Source organism: Pecten maximus, unplaced genomic scaffold (genome assembly GCF_902652985.1).
Source record: "Pecten maximus unplaced genomic scaffold, xPecMax1.1, whole genome shotgun sequence".
NCBI classification, from domain to species: Eukaryota; Metazoa; Mollusca; class Bivalvia; order Pectinida; family Pectinidae; genus Pecten; species Pecten maximus.
Genome location: NW_022982641.1, coordinates 1 through 22,199, shown reverse-complemented (window position 1 = coordinate 22,199; position 22,199 = coordinate 1). Strand labels below are relative to the sequence as shown.

Below are 22,199 nucleotides of genomic sequence, written 5' to 3'. Positions count from 1 at the left end.
TGTTTCAAGATTTTTGTCAGGATAATGTTAGTCCCTTTACCAAATTTCCTATCTCCATGACTTTGTTGTACAACTAATGTGCTTTGTTCTTGCTCATTCAGCTCATCATGTATTATTTGTGTATTTAGAACTTAATATCATATATATATGAGTATTATATTCCTTCACAGTAACATTCTAGACACTGTCGGTCATTTTATGTAGTATCTTCCCTACATTCTGGATTTAATGTATTAGCGGGCTATTTACTTCATCAGTGGCATAAACTTGGTTGGTCGAAGTGGTTTTCGAGACTGACTATGGACATAGACCCCAAGGTAGAAGAGAACACTGGCGATATGAGCATACATACCAACAGTCCTCTGACCGGTTGGACACGTACAGTAGTAATTCTGTATTGGTGGTTGTTCGGTAACTGAGTACTGGATCCATATGTTGTATTTCGTTTGCGATTGATGACGAGATCGGATTTGACATCGAATCAGGTCAGAAGAGTGTTGGTATGCCATGACTTCATAATCTCCATCTGCTGTCAAATGTTCCGATATGTATCCGGGGGCCAAATTCACATGGTACGTCCCACATCCCAGAGTTTCTAGATATTCTTGGTCAAGACGTGGGAACTCGAGCTGGGCTGCCTCTAGCTTCTGCCATTGGGATTTGGCTCTCCGTGATAGGTCTGGCTCTTTCTCAACACGCTCTGCTAGGATGTTGGACTTGTTTAGAAGTGACTTCATTTCCAGAGAAAATTTTTCATCTTCGGCTGCTTTTGTTGATGAAGGCTGATATATGGGTCCACGTAGCCAATTCAGACATGCCGTGACACTTTTCAGAAGACCTTCGAGATTTTTGATGAAGTAGTTTGATGTGAGTTCAGTTTAAAAAAATCTGAATTGCTTGAAACGAGAGTGATAACTTTCGACCACCAATCTTGTTTTAGTGATACACCTGTCTGTGTTTGCCTCTATACCACCATGCTGACTCTGTCCAGGTTTGAGAAATGTCGGCATGTGAGTCTCGTATCCCTCGTCTGATAGTTTGCTCAAAATGTCTCGGAAACCCCTGTCTACAATTACCGGATCATCTTCCTCTAGGATACCTGACAGACTTTGTAATGAGGTAAGTATCTTGTCAGTGATTTTGGCGTCTTTATCACTACCAAGAAATGGGCCGACAGTGTCTAGAACGTAACCGTTAGGGAACACAATACTCATAAACTTCACGTAGTTGCGGGTTTTTTTTGACCGCAGTAACTTTTCCACTGAAACTCATGTTCTTCACTTTTGCCGATATATATATATATGTACCATCCAATATTACAGTGACTTTGTTGCCGAAGAATGTTTTTGTGAAAACTGTATTGTGATCCAACGCTTACGCCCTAGACACGTGATCCGGACCAAGATGTGTGGGAACTACGGCTTGATTTAGAGCATCTGTAACGATCTGGAAAATTCTGCTGACGCTCGATTTGTGAATGCGGAAAAGAGAAGCCAACTGAGTGAAAGATATGTCTGTTTTGAGTTTAACCCAAAACAGCAGAAGGGCATTCTTAGATGACAATGCTTTTGTACCAGTAATATGTTCGGAACATGCATCGTGTATTTGATTGAATTGATTACAATCCCAGCCTGTCCAAGCTTGGCAATCTTCATCATCCATGTTGTCGAAGTTTAATACAAGCGGTGACAAGTTATTGGACATGTTCTGTATGATTTTGAGTAAATCGTTGATAACAGCTGGTGACTTGGTGACTAAGTGATTAACAAGTTTATCCCTCCCTGTCAAAACCGGCTCAATGTCAGGACTGATATCCTTACCAAGAAGATGACTTGAACACACCCTGGAATTCTCAGGCATGTACAGTTTGATAAGCAGCTGGTGTCTTGCTTTCTCACTGATGCAGCTAGAACTCTTCATGTTGTAAGTTCGACAAATGCTACATTTTCTGTTCGAAGAAGGGGCATAGTATAAATTATCTACAGAAAGATACCCGTCCAGAGTGTCAGATTCGTCAACAGAATCATCATTGTCTACGGAAGCTTTTTTCCGTTCCGGTTCATTGGCATTCTCGGATGCAGGACGTTTCTTGAGGTATCTGAGAAAGCATTTTGGACACATCTTTGCTTCTGTTGATTCAGAAAGTATGACACCTTCAGAAAGGTGAACACCTGATGTTTTCGGGGATTTTTACCATCGCCAACCTGGTTGTACTTGAACTTAACTTTACATCCCAACCCAACGCAGGAGTTCTCCATTTTCCTATTTGAGACAAAGACAACTTTACCACAGAATAACTGAACTAAATAGAATTGTAAAACGTAACAGCAATTATAACAACACGCCGAGCACCATTCGCGGTGAGTAGTCAAAAGACCAAGTGGCAAAGGGAACTTTTGTGTGGCACACTCCAACGGAGGAGAAGCTTTGAAGAAGTACTGAAGACGAAGATGGTTAAGTGAGAAAAATTATGAATCATATGTAATACGGAACTACTATAAGTATGTTAAACATAGTAGAACATAATACATTGCCATGGACATTGTATCAAATCATTTTCATAATAAATCAATACGTTGTATTATTGTGTACAAGGACCACTTGTATCGCCCGTGCATTTTTTCCACATACATTTTTCAACATTGAATTACTGCCCTTATCCATTGATTCGGCACGACTTTCTTTTGCTGGTATACAGGGATAGTCAGATATGTTTTTAAAACACTAACATCGATAGTACTCGCATATTATCGTGCCGAATTTGCCGCTTGATTTTAAAAATGGTATTTTGAATTTGATGAAAATTTTCGAATTTTGGTTTTCTACGTCATCTTGTACTAAAATCGTTTGTTTTTTCATGGTCAACTGTTTATCATTTTAAACTACAATGTATGTACAATACCTAGTCGTGAGAAAACCTCTCGGTGACAAACAGAAATACCACTTATGGGTCTGTGAAAAACACAGGTATGCTTGTAAACGAAAAAGTGAAGTAGATGGCGCTATGGGCGCGCTTATGGGTCAAGTGGAAAATAACATCTTGTTCCATATGTATTTTTCATAGCTTTACTGGAAAATACAGTCGATTTCAAGAAATCGCTGTGGGCGGTTCTGTAACAGCACCTTTAATCATAGGACGGAATTGTGACAGACAAATAAATACATTCTTTTGATTAATTTCAAATCAAAGGATCAATAATTTGTCATATACAAAAATGTATATGGAAAGGGCGTCTTTGCATTCTTCAATCATCATCATCATCATCACCACTATATTATCATCATCATCACCATCACTACATCATCATTATCATCATCATCATCATAGTCTTGATATAACGGTCATTACTCGACGCCTACCATTCTCCTGCACAGTTTGACAACAGGCCGCCTCAGTCCTTTATTTATCTTATTTACCACCACTGACTGGAAAGTATCCTCCTACGAAACCTCTGGATAAAATCTGATTACATATCTGCGTATGACACATTTCTTGGGTCTAGCTCCGATTTCCCATGGATTCCTCCTCCATTCCAACTGTAGAGGAATCTCAGATGCTCATGTCCAAATTATTCCGGAAACAGTTTTTGTAACAAAAGTTTACCAAAATTCCCAGCGGAATCGGCTTAGCACCTGATGCCCTGAAGCAAATCATTACTAAGCGCAAATTCGTCAGGAACTCCCGACTCCAGCCTGTTACTGTAATCTGGCCAATATCCATGGACATGGGTGTCATGGCAGCGTCCAGACGATGTAATATCTCCAGTATCTTGTCTTCCTTGGCCTCCTTCCTCGCTAGTTTGTCTTTTAGCGTCGATAGTCTTCGATTCAATGTACTTATACATTGCAAAATGTTTTCCATTGTTGGACCATTGCGACAATCATCTCGAAAAGTTACACGCCGAAAAGGTGTTAACGAAGGTGTATCTTGTCTTTTATGATTAGGAGGTGGCACAAGGTCATTTGTGTGTGGCACCAGGTCATTTGCATGTGGCACAAGGTCGTCAGCAGGTGGCACTTTATCATTTGTAGGTGGCACCAGGTTAGCATAGGTTGCACTACGTAATTAGCAGGTCGCACCATCAGGTAATTGGGTGGCTCCAATGTTGCCATTCTTGGTGGGGACCCTCTCGAAATGACTCGGGCTTGCGGCTTTCTCTGATTAAGGTGAAAAATATCACTTATAAATATAAAATTTAAAATTGTACAATTAGTGAAAAGGGGCACAAACAACCGTAAATCGCCGGGGTCCCTAAACGTTACCCCGTTGTTCTTCCATATGAGCTATGCAGACTTTGAGGAATTCATCTTATCAGTTAAAGTCAGTCTAGTTAATGCAAAATCAAAATATAATATCAGCTACTTTTTAATACAACTGAGGCTGAAATACAGTACATCCCGGCATATACAAAAACCCTAATCATTACAAAATGAAAGTGATGTTTACATTTTTCATAAAAAAATGTTAATAAGTCTTTTTACCCAAAAACTATCGAATATATTTTAGCGAGGTAATATTAATAACACTACTACTGAATGTTTTAAGTTAGATCTGGATACAATTACAATTTCTGTACTTTTTGTATACCATCACGTATTACCGACACACATATATATATATATATATAAAGGGGGCAGAAACAAGACTACGACGTAGAAAGACCATATCCAAGTCTGTAGCTACTAACAATACAGTCATCAACCTATCTAACCATCCTCTAACAGTATCAGAAAGTGCCCTCTCGTCCAAAGGCCTCAAGTTTTGCCCAATCCCTAAAGAAATGAACAATTCTGAACTTTTTGAAGACATCGACAAATTCTACAGGTTACTCCGGCTGCGCGTGCACTTTGCAAGCGACGACGACCCAGATGATGTTGAGGATACTCCATCAGTAACACCTGCAGTTGTACATCCGGTTAATCCATTCCAGAAAAAAAGTACATGGACCCCCCCACCCAGTAGAATACCCGCTCTTGAAGCGTACATTAATGCAGTGAAAGAGGAAATATCCACTCACTCCAATCGCACTCAACAAATTAAGGACAACCTGTCGCCATCAGAACGCCAGGCACTCAAGCCCTCAAACATAATGCGGAGATTGTCATCAAGCCAGCAGATAAGGGTTCTGCAGTGGTTATTATGAACAGGGGTGACTACATCAATGAGGCTAACCGTCAGCTTACCAACGAGACGTTCTATCGCAAACTTGATAGGAACCCGACGCAAGAACACGCCAAACTAATCAATGAGGCCATCGATAGAATACTCAACAAGCGGGATATAGAAGCAGATACCGCCAGTTTCCTGCGTCCCGAAAATGCTCAATCAGTGAAATTCTATCTCCTTCCTAAGATCCATAAACCTGGAAACCCGGGTAGACCTATTATCAACTCTATAGGCCATCCGACGGAGAAAATTTCAAAATTCGTCGATTTCCATCTTCGACCAATTGTTGAAAATCTACCATCTTACATAAAAGACACCACAGATTATCTTAATAAAACGCCATCCAGCAACATACCAGAAGGTACTCTGCTAGTTACAATGGACGTCGTCTCTCTTTACACAAACATCCCTCATGCGGACGGCATTAATGCCTGTCGGGAGGCATGTGAACGCCGTGGTTATAAGCACCCATCGACTGAAAGTCTAGTAGAATTACTTACACTTGTCCTCACACTCAACAACTTCCAGTTTAACAATGAAAACTACTTGCAGGTCAGTGGTACAGCTATGGGTACTAAGATGGCTCCTTCATATGCTAATGTATTTATTGGACATCTTGAATCCCAACTTTTAGCATCTGCTTCAATTAAGCCATTCAGCTGGCTCAGATTCATCGATGATATTGAAATCAAATGGACTTCGAACCGGATATCACTCGATGAATTTATAGATCACGCAAACACATTCCATCCAACAATCAAATTCACTGCAGAGGTCTCCACGGAAACTTACACATTTCTAGACACCAGTTCAACCTTACTTGACGGGAAAATAAACACAGGCCTCTATTCCAAACCAACGGACACGCACCAGTATCTCCGCCCGTCCAGCTGTCATCCCTCGCACACAACGAAGAGCATTCCCTATTCCCAAGCTCTACGTATCCGACGGATAGTGTCCGATGATACAGTCTTCGAACGTCGATGCTCAGAACTTAAATCACACCTTCTTGCTAGAGGATATAAATCTAGTTTGATAGATCAGGAACTAGACAAAGTCAGGGTACTTGACAGAGCCAGCCTTCTAGAATACAAAGGGCTCCGACACAAAGGGTCCCTTGTGTGGTCACGTTCCATCCTAACTTGCCGTCAATTTCTTCCATTTTACAAATGTACATAATCATTGGCGCATCATTGAGTCGTCAGCTACACTCAAACGAATCTTTCCAGAACCACCGTTATTGGCCTATCGTAGACCAAAAAATGTAAGAGATCTGGTGGTGAGCAGCAAATTACATTCATCTGCCTCTGTCGTTACAACAGGCTCCTTCAACACATGCAGCAAAAAAAACGTGCAAATTGTGCCCATACACTGAGTCCACAGACACGTTTAAATGTGTAATAAACAACCGTGTTTATCACATTTTACAAACACTGACATGCACATCAGCCAATGTTGTATATCTCCTCTCCTGCAAAAAATGCAAAATGCAGTATGTTGGAGAAACCAGCACAAAGCTCAACATCAGAATCAACAATCACCGTTGCTCCATCAAGCAAAACAGACCAGACTTTCCTGTTGCAAGGCAGTTCAATTTACCTAGTCATAGTTGGAAGGATATGCAGAAGGTCGCCATTGATCACTGTCCTACCTGGAATGAAACGAAACGTCGTTCCAGAGAAAGATACTGGATTACCAATCTCCAAACCTGCTACCCTCGGGGTATGAACGAACGTTGAAGGACCTCTTCTGGGTGTATTCTCCATGTGACCATTATATTTGACAATTCATGTAGTTAATTATTCAATTTGTTAAAATTTTCATAATTGCTGTACTTTTTTGGGCATCAATTCATTGTTGCTCTTTGAGACTCACATTTAGTCGCCTCCCGCCATCAACAGCATCTTGGTCCGATTTGGCCCGAACCGTCTGTTTCCCGTAGCGTCTTGTAGGGACACTTCGGCATTCGTATTTCTTATATTCTCAGTCTTGATAAATATTCGTAGTAGTTTTTTTCACACCACTCTCTATAATTCTAATTATCTCAAACATATTTTTCAAAAGTTTTTCAGACTTTGTACACGATATTTTAACCAATCACTGTAGAGACGATAATGCAACATTTTTATTCTGAAATCTGATATCAATGCAATGTCGTCCACTAGCAGTATTTAGGGACGAATCGTCTTTGAACTCTTCGATATACTTTCACGTGCGGGGGAATTCAAAATATCTCTGCCGTTGGTCGCAGTCACGCTAGTATCCGCCTTCGGCCCATGTTTGCCGAAGGGTTCATTGTTGTTTCTCCAGTTACTAAAACATTATTCTTATTGTATTTTATTGTATTTCCAGTACTTCTTATATATATTATGTGATTGTATTTGTATTTTTTGTGTTTTGATAAAGGGGCGGATGGCCTCGAAAATTTAACAAGCCTCATTGTCCACACTGTTTGAATTACTTCTTTGCCCCATATATACACACATATATATATATATATATAGGGGTCAAAGAAGTAATATAAACAGTATAATCCAGATAACAATGGATCCTCATATAAATGTATGGAGGATACGAATTTACGAATATTATTTTTATACAACTCGATTGCAGGAAAATGTTAAGTTACCACACTGCATACGTTATACATCAAATTATAATCAAAGTTTTTATTCATAACTTTAGGTCATAGGCCTATCTAATCACGTCATTTCATGCGAAAATTGACATCAACATTTCAGTTAAGAGAGACCATGCATTTTTTAGGATTTTTTTTCTGACGAAATTTATTCATTAGACGGAATTGTGACCGACAAAATAAATACATTGTACATTCTTTTGATTAATTTCAAATCAAAGGATAAATAATTTGTCATATACAAAATGTATATGGAAAGGGCGTCTTTGAATTCTTCAATCATCATCAATGCATCATCATCATCATCATCATCATCAATACATCATCATCATCATCATCAATGGTCATTACTCGGCGCCTACCATTCTCCTGCATAGTTTGACAACAGGCCGCCTCAGTCCTTGATTTATCTTATTTACCACCACTGACTGGAAAGTATCCTCCTTCGAAACCTCTGGATAAAATCTGATTACATATCTGCGTATGACACATTTCTTGGGTCTAGCTCCGATTTCCCATGGATTCCTCCTCCATTCCAACTGTAGAGGAATCTCAGATGCTCAAGTCCAAATTATTCCGGAAACAGTTTTGTAACAAAAGTTTACCGAAATTCCCAGCGGAATCGGCTTGGCACCTGATGCCCTGAAGCAAATCATCACTAAGCGCAATTCGTCAGGAACTCCTGACTCCGGCCTGTTACTGTCATCTGCTCCTGCAATATCCATGGGCATGAGTGTCATGGCAGCGTCCAGACGATGCATTATCTCTAGTATCTTGTTTTCCTTGGCTTCCCTCCTCGCTAGTCTGTCTTCGAGCATCGCTAAGTCTTCTGTTTAATGTTTGGTTTGGTTTGGTTTGGTTTATTTTGTTTAACGTCCTATTAACAGCTAAAGTCATTTAAGGACGGCCTCCCGTGTGTGCGACATGCATGCGTGTGGTGAGTGTGTATGTGTGTTTTGAGAGGCTGCGGTATGTTCGTGTTAAGTCTCCTTGTGACAGGCCGGAACTTTTGCCGATTTATAGTGCTACCTCACTGAAGCATACTGCCGAAGACACCCAGCAGTACACCCCACCCGGTCACATTATACTGACAACGGGCGAACCAGTCGTTCCTCTCCTAATATGCTGAGCGCTAAGCAGGAGTAGCAGCTACCATTTTTAAAGACTCCGGTATGTCTCGGCCAGGGGACAACCCAAAGCCTTCCTCACAGCGGCGAACGCTCAACTAAAGGCCAAAAATGAGTCAAGGGAGTCATTAGGAGGAAGAAAGTTGTTCAGAAAGAATAGAAACGATAAGATCCCAAATTTAGTCGCCTCTTACGATCATGCAATTGGGGCAGCAGGTACAATTCTTACGCCCTACCTGCAGGGCAGCTCCGGTCAGTGGTGGTAAATAAGATAAATGAAGGACTGAGGCGGCCTGTTGTCAAACTATACAGGAGAATGGTAGGCGCCGAGTAATGACCGTTATATCAAGACGATGATGATATAGTGATGACGATGATGATGATGATGATGATATAGTGATGATGGATAAACAAATGTGGTAATGTTTTCAAATGTTACAAGAATAGTCAGTCCCTGTGACGATTTTAATTTCCTTGAAGAATACCTTTCCATATACATTTTTGTATATGACAAATTATTTATCCTTTTATTTGAAATTAATCAAAAGAATGCATTTATTTGTCTGTCACAATTCCGTCTAATGATTAAATTTCGACAGAAAAAAAATCGTAAAAAAATGCATGGTGTCTGTTAACTGAAATTTTGATGACAATTTTCGCATGAAATGACGTGATTAGATAGGCCAGTGACCTAAAGTTATGAATAAAAACTTGATTGATTATAATTTGATGCATAACGTATGCAGTGTGGTAACTTAACATTTTCCTGCAATCGAGTTACCTGCTGCCCCCATTGCGTGATCGTAAGAGGCGACTAAATTTGGGATCTTATCTTTTCTCTTCTTTCTTAACAGCTTTCTTCTTCCTAATGTCTCCCTTGACAATGCCTCACTTTTGGCCTTTAGTTGAGCGTTCGCCTCTGTGAGGAAGGCTTTGGGTTCTGTCCCCTAGCCGAGACATACCAGAGTCTTTAAAAATGGTAGTTGCTACTCCTGCTAAACGCTCAGCATACTTGGAGTGGGACGACTGGTTCGCCCGTTGTCAGTATAATGTGACCGGGTGGGTTGTCCTGCTGAGTGTCTTCGGCAGTATGCTTCAGTGAGGTAGCACTATAAATCGGCAAAAGTTCCGGCCTATCACAAGGAGACTTAACACGAACATACCGCAGCCTCCAAAAACACACATACGCACTCACCACACGCATGCATGTCGCACGCACGGGAGGCCGTCCTTAAATGACCTTAGCTGTTAATAGGACGTTAAACAAAATAAACCAAACCAAACCAAACCAGCTAAGCAGGAGTAGCAACTACCATTTTTAAAGACTCCGGTATGTCTCGGCCAGCGGACAGAACCCAAAGCCTTCCTCACATCGGCGAACGCTCAACTAAAGGCCAAAAGTGAGGCATTGTCAAGGGAGACATTAGGAAGAAGAAAGTTGTTCAGAAAGAATAGAAAAGATAAGATCCCAAGTTTAGTCGCCTCTTACGGTCATGCAATGGTGGCAGCAGGTACAATTCTTACGCCCTACCTGCAGGGCAGCTCCGGTCAGTGGTGGTAAATAAGATAGATGAAGGACTGAGTCGGCCTGTTGTCAAACTATGCAGGAGAATGGTAGGCGCCGAGTAATGACCGTTATATCAAGACTATGATGATGATGATGATGATGATGATGATGATGATGATGATGATATAGTGATGACGATGATGATGATGATCTAGTTCCGATTTCCTATATATTCCTCCTCCATTCCAACTGTAGAGGAATCTCAGATGCTCAGGTCAAAATTATTCCGGAAATAGTTTTGTAACAAAAGTTTACCAAAATTCCCAGCGGAATCGGCTTGGCACCTGATGCCCCGAAGCACATCATCACTAAGCGCAATTCGTAAGGAACTCCCGACTCCAGCCTGTTATTGTCATCTGGTCCTGCAATATCCATGGACATGGACATGGGTGGCATGGCAGCGTCCAGACGATGCAATATATCCAGTGTCTTGTCTTCCTTGGCCTCTTCAATGTACTTATGCCTTGCAAAATGTTTTCATCGTTGGATCACTGCGGCAATCATCTCGAAAAGTTACACGCCGAAAAGGTGTTAACGAAGGTGTATCTTGTCTTCGATGATTATGAGGTGGCACAATGTCATCAGCAGGTGGTAATATGTCACTGGTAGGAGGCACCAGGTTATTTGCATGTTGCACCAGGTCATCTGCAGATGGCACTACGTAATTAACAGGTCGCACCATTAGGTAATTGGGTGGCTCCAATGTTGCCATTCTTGGTGGGGACCCTGTCGAAATGACTAGGGCTAGTGGCTTTCCCTGGTTAAGGTAAAAAAAAAACCACGGTATCAATATAAGATTTGCAACTGTACAATTAGTGAAAAGGGGCAAAAGCAACCGTAAATCGCCGGGGTCCTTTTTAGACATAGTCGAAATTTTGACAAACTATTACATATGTAAATTATCAATGCCGTTTTTTGTGTTCATTACACTAATACCAATATTAAAAATATAACTCAAGAATAATCTGTAATACTGCATACGAAAAACCTCTGTGTATATAGTACTTATTGGCTTGTGAGCTGTAATATTTTCAATCAAGAAAATAGATAAGAAGTCTGATCTCTTATTTGCTATAAAGGAGTTAATTTATTTTTAATTCGATATATGATTGATTGTAAGGATGTATCCTCGAGAATTCAGCAAATGTACACATCCGACAACAGTAGACCGTTCTCGTTTGACTGTGTTTAATATCGTTCTAAATTAACCCATCTTTCATTCTTTCTCTTGTTATTGTTGCTATTCGCTCAAGATAGTACATCCCGGCATATGTTTTACAAAAAACCACAGTCATTACAAAATGAATGTGATGTTTACATTTTTCATTAAAAAAATGTTAATGAATATAAGTCTATTTACCCCAAAACTATCGAATAAGTTTTAGCCAGGTAATATTAATAACACTACTACTGAATGTTTTAAGTCAGAGCTGGATGCAATTACAATCTCTATACTTTTTATATACCATCACGTATTACCGACATATGTATATATATATATATATAGTGAAAAAATAGTTTGTTTCCATGTGAAAGTAAGAATAAAGATATGATAATAAAAAAACTCGACGACTGGCTTTCAAGCGCTTTCGCAGCTCTTGCTGCTCATCAGGAAAGTGTTTATTTTGAAAAGACAACTCAATGACGTCATAAATAATGTGACGTCACAATGGTATACATGTACAACGTTTCAAAACAAGCTAAAATTGTGGCGCCATTTTACACATTTATAACAATTTTTCTATGGCCTGTTGAGGCTTGGTTTTAATATTTTTATAATTTGGTCCTCTTTCTTTTCTAATAAAACCGTGTCAGTCGAATGTAATTGGTATAAAGGTATCACATTAAAATGATCACCGGCACAATCATGAATATGCTTATTAACATGTAAATTTCGCAACGAGTCGGTCTTAGTTAGTTGCCTATGTACAGTCATTTCATTACTAGTTTGACCAATATAAAAATCACCACAATTGGAACAGATAACGGCATATATAACACATTTTGATTTACAATTCATATTAGCTTTTACTGTAAAATTTAAGCCATTTTTGAAATTATACGTATCACATTCAATAATAATAGGGCAAGTAGCACATCGAGGTGTCTTACATTTTGATACCCCGGGACTTAAACCAGAATTATCAAACCTAGAACGTGTTAACATTTGCTTCAAATTTGTAGGTTGCCGTCTACTATGTAAAATAGTGTGGTTATCAAAAATCTTTTTCATAAGGCTGCTACTTTGCTTTAACTCCTCACATTTGTTTTTTATCAATGAATACACATTGAAATTCCGTGGATTAACAGTTGAAACAAAAGGAATCAATCTTGTGTTATATTTTTCTGTGCGTACACGGGATGTAAACGGTCCCTTTTCAATAGCCTTTCTTATACCATGTTCTATCACCTCAACTGGATAGCATTGAGCTTTAAGATATTGTTTCAACTGACTAAGTCTAATATCTTGTACCTGTTTCTCGCTGACAATTGTTATAATCCTTGAGGCAAGATTAAAAGGAATATTCACCTTGGTATGTTTACTATGATTTGAATTAAAATTAAGATAATTATGTGCATCAGTAGCTTTGCAATACAAATCAGTAGAAATTTTTCCATAACTATCTATCTGAATTAAAACATCTAAAAATGGTAACGAAGTATCGCTACACTCCATGGTATAACGAATTGATGGGTGAAGAGTATTCAACATTTGACGAAATTCATCTACGTCCTTACCAGGAGGCCATATTATAAAACAATCATCAAGAAACCTTAAAAAGTTTCCTCTAGATATCCTAAAACTAAAGTAGCCTATGTAGGGGCAACTTTAGTACCCATAGCAGTACCTTTGATCTGCTGGAAAAATCCTTTGTCAAAGTAAAAGGCATTACGTTTCAAAACAATCTCCAAAAGCTTTAAGTATGAAATCATTACTAAAGCGGGAATCAATCTTTTCCCTTTTCTTATTTAGCCAATATTTAACAGCCTCTATACCAAGTTCATGTGGAATATTAGTGTATAGACTTACCACATCAAAAGAAACCAGTTTACATCTATGCTGAACCTGCCTAGGTAAACGACTAAGAAAATCAAAATCGTCTTTTATATAGCTATTTACATATTTACTTAATGGTTTCAGTACCAAGTCCAAAAATGACTCAAGCGTTGGGTTGCACTATTAGGTCCACCAACTATAGGTCTAAATTTCATATCTGTAGGATTTTCCACCTCGATATAAGTACTATTCTGCTCTTCTATAGCTTTACCTATAATTGAACTTTTGTGAATTTTGGGGAGACCATAGAAAAAAACTAGTTTTATGCATAAAATTAACAAGATAATCTTTTTTTTTTTGTGTAAACATGCGTCATACTTTTGTATAAGACTATTGATAATTTTACGAGTTTCAGTATCAAAATCGTCGCTGGTTGTTGTGTAAAAATTAACATCATTCAGCATATGTATATGTTCACTGTAGAAATCTGTATTCATCACAACTACTGCGCTACCTTTATCTGCTTCTTTAATAATAATGGAAGAGTCATTTTTTAAAGTTTCAATGGCACATTTCTGTTTATAAGATAAATTACTTTTAATATGTTTCGGATTGTTGTTTTCCAAAGGAAATCTCTTTAGAGTATCAATAGTATCTTCTAAATATTTATCTGAACTTTTTGGTGGCTTATATTTTGATTTGTTTTCAATCAAATTATCGTTCTCAATAGTAATATATAGTAATAATAATAAAAAAAACACAAACCAGAAATTCACACTAGCGCTTTCACATGCTTTGAGAGCAAGCTCTTCAGGTGTAATGAAAGGATTTATTTGTGACGTCATCACTATGTGTCATGGTTACGTCAAAACAACATAGATTGATGACGTCATAAAAGACAATGATCAAAAGTACACATAAATACAAAATTGATGACGTCAAAATAAAAAGATACACAATTAGAAATTATGTAATGGAAAACAACTGATTTTACAGTAACATTGATTTGGAATTACACAGCACTACATGAATTAAGACTTGGTTTTAATAGATTAATAAACATATTTTCTTTTGATTCTCTTTCTATAGCATCTGAGCTAGACATTTTGTATATAGGTAAAACATAAAACTCACTTTTAGAACATTGGTACATATGTTTACTAACTGTTTAAAATCTTAGATTGTCTGTTCTTATTTGCTGTCTATGTACTGTCATACGTTTTCTAATTTCGTTGCCCGTCTGGCCAATGTAAAATTCTGAACAATTTTTGCAGATCATAGCATAGATAACATTTTTAGATATACAATTCATATTTGCTTTGATTTGAAATTTAAATCCATTTTTGAACGTAAAATTGGAACATTCTATGATACTTTCACATGTACCACATCTAGGTCTACCACATTTAGATATACATGGAATTTGCTGTTCAGAATCAAACTTTGAACGGCATAATAAACGTTTCAAATTTCTTGGTTGTCGCTTACAATTTGTGATTTTATTTCTGTCTAATACCTTTTTCATCTTGTCACTATTCTTAAGAAAATCCTCACAACTTCTAATGATTGGAAAAATATTAAAATTGTTTGGATTGTATGTAGAAACAAAAGGTAAAATGTCTGTGTTCTTTCGGCTTGCCACATGGGAAGTAAAAGGTCCCTTTTCCTTAGCTTTCTTTATTCCATTCAAACTTATCTCAGTAGGGTAATGTTGTTTTTTCAAAAACACAACTAAATCACAAAGTCGTTCCTCTAATCTGTTATTATCACTCACAATAGTAACTAATCTAGATGCAAGATTAAATGGTACATTGAGTTTTGTATGTTTAGGATGACTAGAATAAAAATCTAAATGATTATGGGAATCTGTTTGTTTACAATATAGATCAGTAGTAATAATGTTGTCTTTCAATTCTACTAAAACATCCAAAAATGGCAATGTATTCTCACTTGACTAAAACGTGTATTTGATATCTGGATGTAAACTATTTAATTTGTTGTGAAACTCGATTAAGTCCTTATCAGGAGGCCAAATTACAAAACAGTCATCCAAAAATCTCCAAAAATTTCTTGTTAAAAAATCAGCAAGTTCTTCATCATTCTCAAAAATATTTTCAAGAAGCATTTCTTCTAAATATCCCAACAATAAAGTAGCATACGTAGGAGCAACCTTGGTTCCCATAGCCTTCCCTTTTATTTGCTGATAATACTTTGCATCAAAATAAAATATGCTTCTTTCCAATACACTTCTGAGAGATTCAATAATGAATTTTCCTGAAAATCTAGTGTTACGAACTAACGGTTCAGCATCATTTTTAGCTCGTCTCTTCGAAGAAGAGTGAGAGCTTATGTCGTCACGTCGGCGTTGGTTTTCCAAATGTTAATTTTTTGGTGCAAGTGTTGAAAGGCATAGTAATTTATGGTCATATGGTCCCTGTGGGGGTCAAACTATCCCCTGCCGGAGTTAAACTAAAAGATTTTTTGGGAAAAAACCAGAATTTTTAAATTTTTGGACTTAGAATATTTCTGCGTTAAGTTTTTGGTGCAAGTGTTAAAAGTTTTTAATACATCACTTTATAATTGTACTAGGGTGCTGATATTTGGCAATAGAGTCCCTATGGAGTAAGACAATCCCTTCCTGGAGTAAAACTTTTTTTAAAAATTGGATTTTTTCTTTTTAAATCTGTGTTTTTTTGTTTTTGTTTTTAAATCTTTCGACTTTGTGTTAAGTTTATATTGTGAGTGTTGAAAGGCATGGTAATACATGGTATTAGGTTCCCTGTGGGGTTAAACTATTCCTTGCCGGAGTTAAACTGAAATATTTTTTTGGGGAAAAAACACATTTAAAAAAAAAATTTGTGCAAATGTTGAAACCTATTTAACACATCACTTTATGATTGTATTAGGGTGCTGATATTTGGTAAAAGAGTCCCTATGGAGTTACACTATCCCTTCTTGGGGTGAAACTGAAAATAAAACAATGTGAAAATGCTCACAATAGACAATTTATACCGGTCCACATTTTTCAAGGGAGACAACTCTCATTAGGATAATATTTTGTCAAAAAATTGAAGAAATATGTCCAAAAGCAATTACATTTGTATTTAATATATTCATTTAATCTACAACAGCATAGCTTGTCTCCCGAATGTTTGTCAATAAATAATTTATATATATATAAATTGGTATGGTTTTGAAAATTGCATGAATTCACAAAGCATAATCTGATCGAGTAAACAATATAGATATTATTAATGCAATTTGCGAAACCATTCCAATTAATATATTTTAATTATTTATTGACAAACATTTGCGAGACGAGCTATGCTGTTCTCCAACAGCTGTTGTTACAATCATTATCTGAAAAAAATCTTTCACTTAAACGCAATTTTCTACAAAATCGCGCAATATCACATTTTAATTCTTTACTATTTGAAATAGGTGTTGGACAAAATTTCAACCCTTTCTTTAAAATATCAATTTCATCATTGTTTAAAATTTTGCTTGATAAATTTATTACTTTAGGTAAAACATTGGAATTTCCTAAATGTTTTACATCACTGTTTTTACCTTTAATACATTTCTTCCCCCGCCTTTGTTTTTGAGCTGGCGTTGTTCAAAAAAAAGACTTCTTTGTTGCCTGGCCGATAAAAGCAGTGTTGTGATCTTTAAATGGTAGTCTGATGTTGCTTGGTGATGTCTTATTTTTTGTAGCATTGACCTTATTTTCAGGTTGATATCTTCTTGCTCGATGTGGATAAGTAGACTTCACAGGTGTTGTGCCTAATGACGGTGACCATGTTTTCACTACTTCTGTGTACAGGGGTTTCGGTGTGTCGTTGTTTGTAGGCGATGTGACCCGGTCCTCATGTGCTATGTTTTTTGTTTGCTTTACTGAAGACTTTCTTGTACGTTGTAGTGATGGTTTTGCATTCTCTGTGCCGTATGTGTTGGCATAATTCAACAACCACTGGCGCTTTGGTAGCCATATTTGTTGTGAGTGCTCTGCTTCATTCTCTACTTCCGTTATCCACTGCTCAGTTAGTAATTTTCAATCTCAACTGAAGATTTCTTCTTTATAACATCAGCCATGTCTGTATCTATCTTCAAGTATTTACATTCTTGTCGCCGTGCCTTGTTCTTCATAATTTTGATTTCCGCTTCAAAGCGTAGTATTGCTGTCTCTGTCCTGATTTTCTTGTCTTCAATTGGTTCTCCCGGGATTTCCTTTATCCTAAATTTTCGTGGAAGTACAGGTTCCTCTTTACCAAGCCATGTTTCATAGAATACAACGGTGTTGATTAGTTTGATGTAATTCCAGTATGATTGTTTTCTTTCGTTCAGTGACTTTTTCCAATCTTATCTACTGAGATAATTTTGAATGGAATAAAGAAAGCTAAGGAAAAGGGACCTTTTACTTCCCATGTGGCAAGCCGAAAGACATTTTACCTTTTGTTTCTACATACAATCCAAACAATTTTAATATTTTTCCAATCATTAGAAGTTGTGAGGATTTTCTTAAGAATAGTGACAAGATGAAAAAGGTATTAGACAGAAATAAAATCACAAATTGTAAGCGACAACCAAGAAATTTGAAACGTTTATTATGCCGTTCAAAGTTTGATTCTGAACAGCAAATTCCATGTATATCTAAATGTGGTAGACCTAGATGTGGTACATGTGAAAGTATCATAAAATGTTCCAATTTTACGTTCAAAAATGGATTTAAATTTCAAATCAAAGCAAATATGAATTGTATATCTAAAAATGTTATCTATGCTATGATCTGCAAAAATTGTTCAGAATTTTACATTGGCCAGACGGGCAACGAAATTAGAAAACGTATGACAGTACATAGACAGCAAATAAGAACAGACAATCTAAGATTTTAAACAGTTAGTAAACATATGTACCAATGTTCTAAAAGTGAGTTTTATGTTTTACCTATATACCAAATGTCTAGCTCAGATGCTATAGAAAGAGAATCAAAAGAAAATATGTTTATTAATCTATTAAAACAAAGTCTTAATTCATGTAGTTCTGTGTAATTCCAAATCAATGTTACTGTAAAAACAGTTGTTTTCCATTACATAATTTCTAATTGTGTATCTTTTTATTTTGACGTCATCAATTTTGTATTTATGTGTACTTTTGATCATTGTCTTTTATGACGTCATCAATCAATGTTTTGACGTAACCATGACACACAGTGATGACGTCACAAATAAATCCTTTCATTACACCTGAAGAGCTTGCTCTCAAAGCATGTGAAAGCGCTAGTGTGAATTTCTGGTTTGTGTTTTTTATTATTATTACTATGTATATCCATCACAAGGACATTATATATTTTCAATTATATATATATATGTATCAGGCTAGCGACCTTTACTTTGGTGCATATCATTCAAAATGAAAATGTTTTTTTTATCATGGACGAATATTCGGGGTAACTTACTCTCCCGAAAGAGTCATCCCGTAGCGCTTCGATGCGTACGCAACCAAGTGTATAAAAGTTAACATCTCGGCCACTTTATGGAGGTTCGATCACGTGTACAAAGTATCATCGGTTATACCGATTGGCCCATTCGTTTATGATATGAGGACAGACCAATTAGTCTTATGGTGCTTTCAAGGCTTGTGTTATTAACATATGGATGTCCGGCAAGATTTCTGCCTAAAATGTTACTTTTTAAATACGACATGGAATACATCATGATTTGCTTGATTATTTTGAGAACACTGTAGGGCTAAGTCAAGGAGAAATGTTATCTCCTCTATTGTTTTCAGTTTTTGTTAATGTTTTTGAAATTGTATTGAAAACGGTGCAATCGACCATGACATTGGTGAGTTAATATTTTTCTTATATAACTCGATTGAAGGAATATGTTAAGTTACCACACTATATACGTTATACATCAAATTATAATCAATCAAGTTTTTATTCATAACTTTAGATCATTTTAATCATAGTCTTGATATAACGGTCATTACTCGGCGCCTACCATTCTACTGCAAGTTTGACAACAGGCCGCCCCAGTCCTTGATTTATCTTATTTGCCACCTCTGACCGGAAAGTATCCTCCTTCGAAACCTCTGGATAAAATCTTATAACATATCTGCGTATTACACATTTCCTTCTTGGGTCTAGCTCCGAATTCCCATGGATTCTTCCATGATGCTCAGGTTCAAATTATTCCGGAAACAGTTTTTGTAACAAAAGTTTACCAAAATTTCCGGCGGAATCGGCTTGGCACCTGATGCCCTGAAGTACATCATAACTAAGCGTAATTCGTCAGGAACTCCCGACTCCGGCTTGTTACTGTCATCTGGTCCTGCAATATCCATGGACATGGACATGGGTGTCATGGCAGCGTCCAGACGATGCAATATCTCCAGTATCTTGTCTTCCTTGGCCTCTTCAATGTACTTATGCCTTGCAAAATGTTTTCATCGTTGGATCACTGCGACAATCATCTCGAAAAGTTATACACCGAAAATGTGTTAACGAAGGTGTATCTTGTCTTTGATGATTAGGAGGTGACACCAGGTCATTTGCATGTTGCACCAGGTCATCAGCAGGTGGCACTATGTCATTGGTAGGTGGCATCAGGTTCGCAGCAAGTGGCACTACGCAATTGGCAGGTCGCACCATCAGGTAATTTGGTGGCTCCAATGTCGCAATGACTTGGGCTTGTTGCTTTTAAGGTAAAAAAAAATCACGGTATCAATATAAAATTTAAAAGTGTACACTTAGTGAAAAGGGGCACAACCAACCGTAAATCGCCGGGGTCTTTTTTAGACATAGTCGAAATTTTGACAAACTATTACATATGTTAATCATCAATGCCGTTTTTTGTGTTCATTACACTAATACCAATATAAAAATATAACTCAAGAATAATCTGTAATACTACATACGAAAAACCTCTGTGTATATAGTACATGTACATTTCATTAAAACTGTCAATGTTCCAACCGAACAAATATATAGCACGAAGAAAGAGGTTGTTAAAAAGCATAACATTTTACACAGGAGAAACGGAATTATGAAATATATTAGTTATCTCATACAGTTTGCCCATAATAGATCGGCTAGCGCTAGGCAAATTCTCTCAGACTCTGTTCCCTTAAGATAATACAACATTGCTGTGACGTATCCTGGTTCGGGCTCCACACTACACACACAAAATTACAAAGTTATGACGATTAAAAAAACACTATGATATTCAAAACGTCAGAAACGCCATAATTGACGTTAATTTGAGTATGCCATGATATACATAATTTGTAATCGACGATAAAAATATATATGAAAAAAAATGTTTAAATTTACCACATGAAGTCCCGGTAGAGAACAAGGAGCTGGTGCATGGCACTCATTGTTGCCACATTCATAAGAAAAAAACTGCTATCCATCTCATTGTTTGTCCCATTTGGAGATAATCTATCAGCAGAATACCGTCTGCATCCCAGAAAACCGTGGCCATAACCTTACCGACAGTCTTTGCTTTCTTTGGCGGGGAGAGCCAGGATGCTCTCATTGTTTCGATTGTTGTTTGGCCTCTGGGGTAAAATGATGGACCCATGCTTCGTCTCATGACAAATCTCTGAACAAAGTTGGCAGGATCTTCCTCAAAAAGGTTAAGATTAACACGCGATAATGTGCGCCTGGTATGCTTCTGATCAACTGTCAGAGGTCTCGATACCCATCGGGCCGAAATCTTTCTCATTGCAAGATCCTCGGTCAGAATGGAATGAACGTTTTCTTGGGAAATACCAACTCTACTGGTTATATATCTTTCTGTGACTCGTCTGTCAGTCATAACAATATCATGAACTTTATAGACCATTTCTGGGGTTGCAACATTGACAGGCCTTCCAGGACGGGGGGTCATCCTCAAGGCTCTGTCGGCCGCACTAAAATTCCGCCACACACCTTTTCTCTGTAGCATATGAAGGTGCATCTTCCCTAGTGCTCAGCTACCATATCATTATGGATATCCTTAGGTGTTAAACCTTTTTAATGTAAATATTGGATCACTGCTCTTTCACCGATTTTGTCCATTTTGCAAAAGCCACTTGTCTTGCTTACTTTAGAGTGCTACCTCGTCGATATAAACTAACCAAATGAGACCTATCCTATATAGTCATAGAAGAGTAAGACTTAAAAAGAACATAATTGAGTACTTCCTTCGATATGAGACTCACAACATATCAATCATCCCTTGTATATTTGTTTGTCGGAAATGTAAGAAAGATATATGTCATTTAAAATTCCATTTTATATTGATTAACATCGCCGTCGCTACAATGCTCAACGAAAGACAACTCTTGTTGCAATGGGCTGTTGTTCATGCCGTATCTGCTGTATTGCATTTGGATATGTAATAAAACTTGAAACCCAATTATATATGGAAATCACAGAAATCGACAAATGTGTCGGTGGTCGACAGGACCACAATTTTGTATCGACCATTACGAAGCTTAATTAATTGTGATCATGATTGTCACAGGGACTTGACACTCAAAACTGACGATCTATGAGTGTGTCAAGTACCTGTGACGCCTTATTCAACGTATGTAATCCCAGACCAATGTTTGGTTGATTGACACACACGATGATACTGTGCATTCATAGATTTATTTACCGCAATGTGAACGCTCCACGACTATATGACTAAAGATACAAAAAACAGTCCATC

The 22,199-nt window shown here is 37.4% G+C and overlaps 1 protein-coding gene across 1 annotated transcript; it reads left to right on the top strand.

The window, feature by feature from the left end:
• Nucleotides 1-5,140: 5,140 nt before the first annotated feature.
• Nucleotides 5,141-6,346, top strand: LOC117320686. The gene has a single exon (XM_033875200.1). The coding sequence runs from the start codon at nt 5,141-5,143 to the stop codon at nt 6,344-6,346; it is 1,206 nt and encodes a 401-aa protein (XP_033731091.1).
• Nucleotides 6,347-22,199: the final 15,853 nt, after the last annotated feature.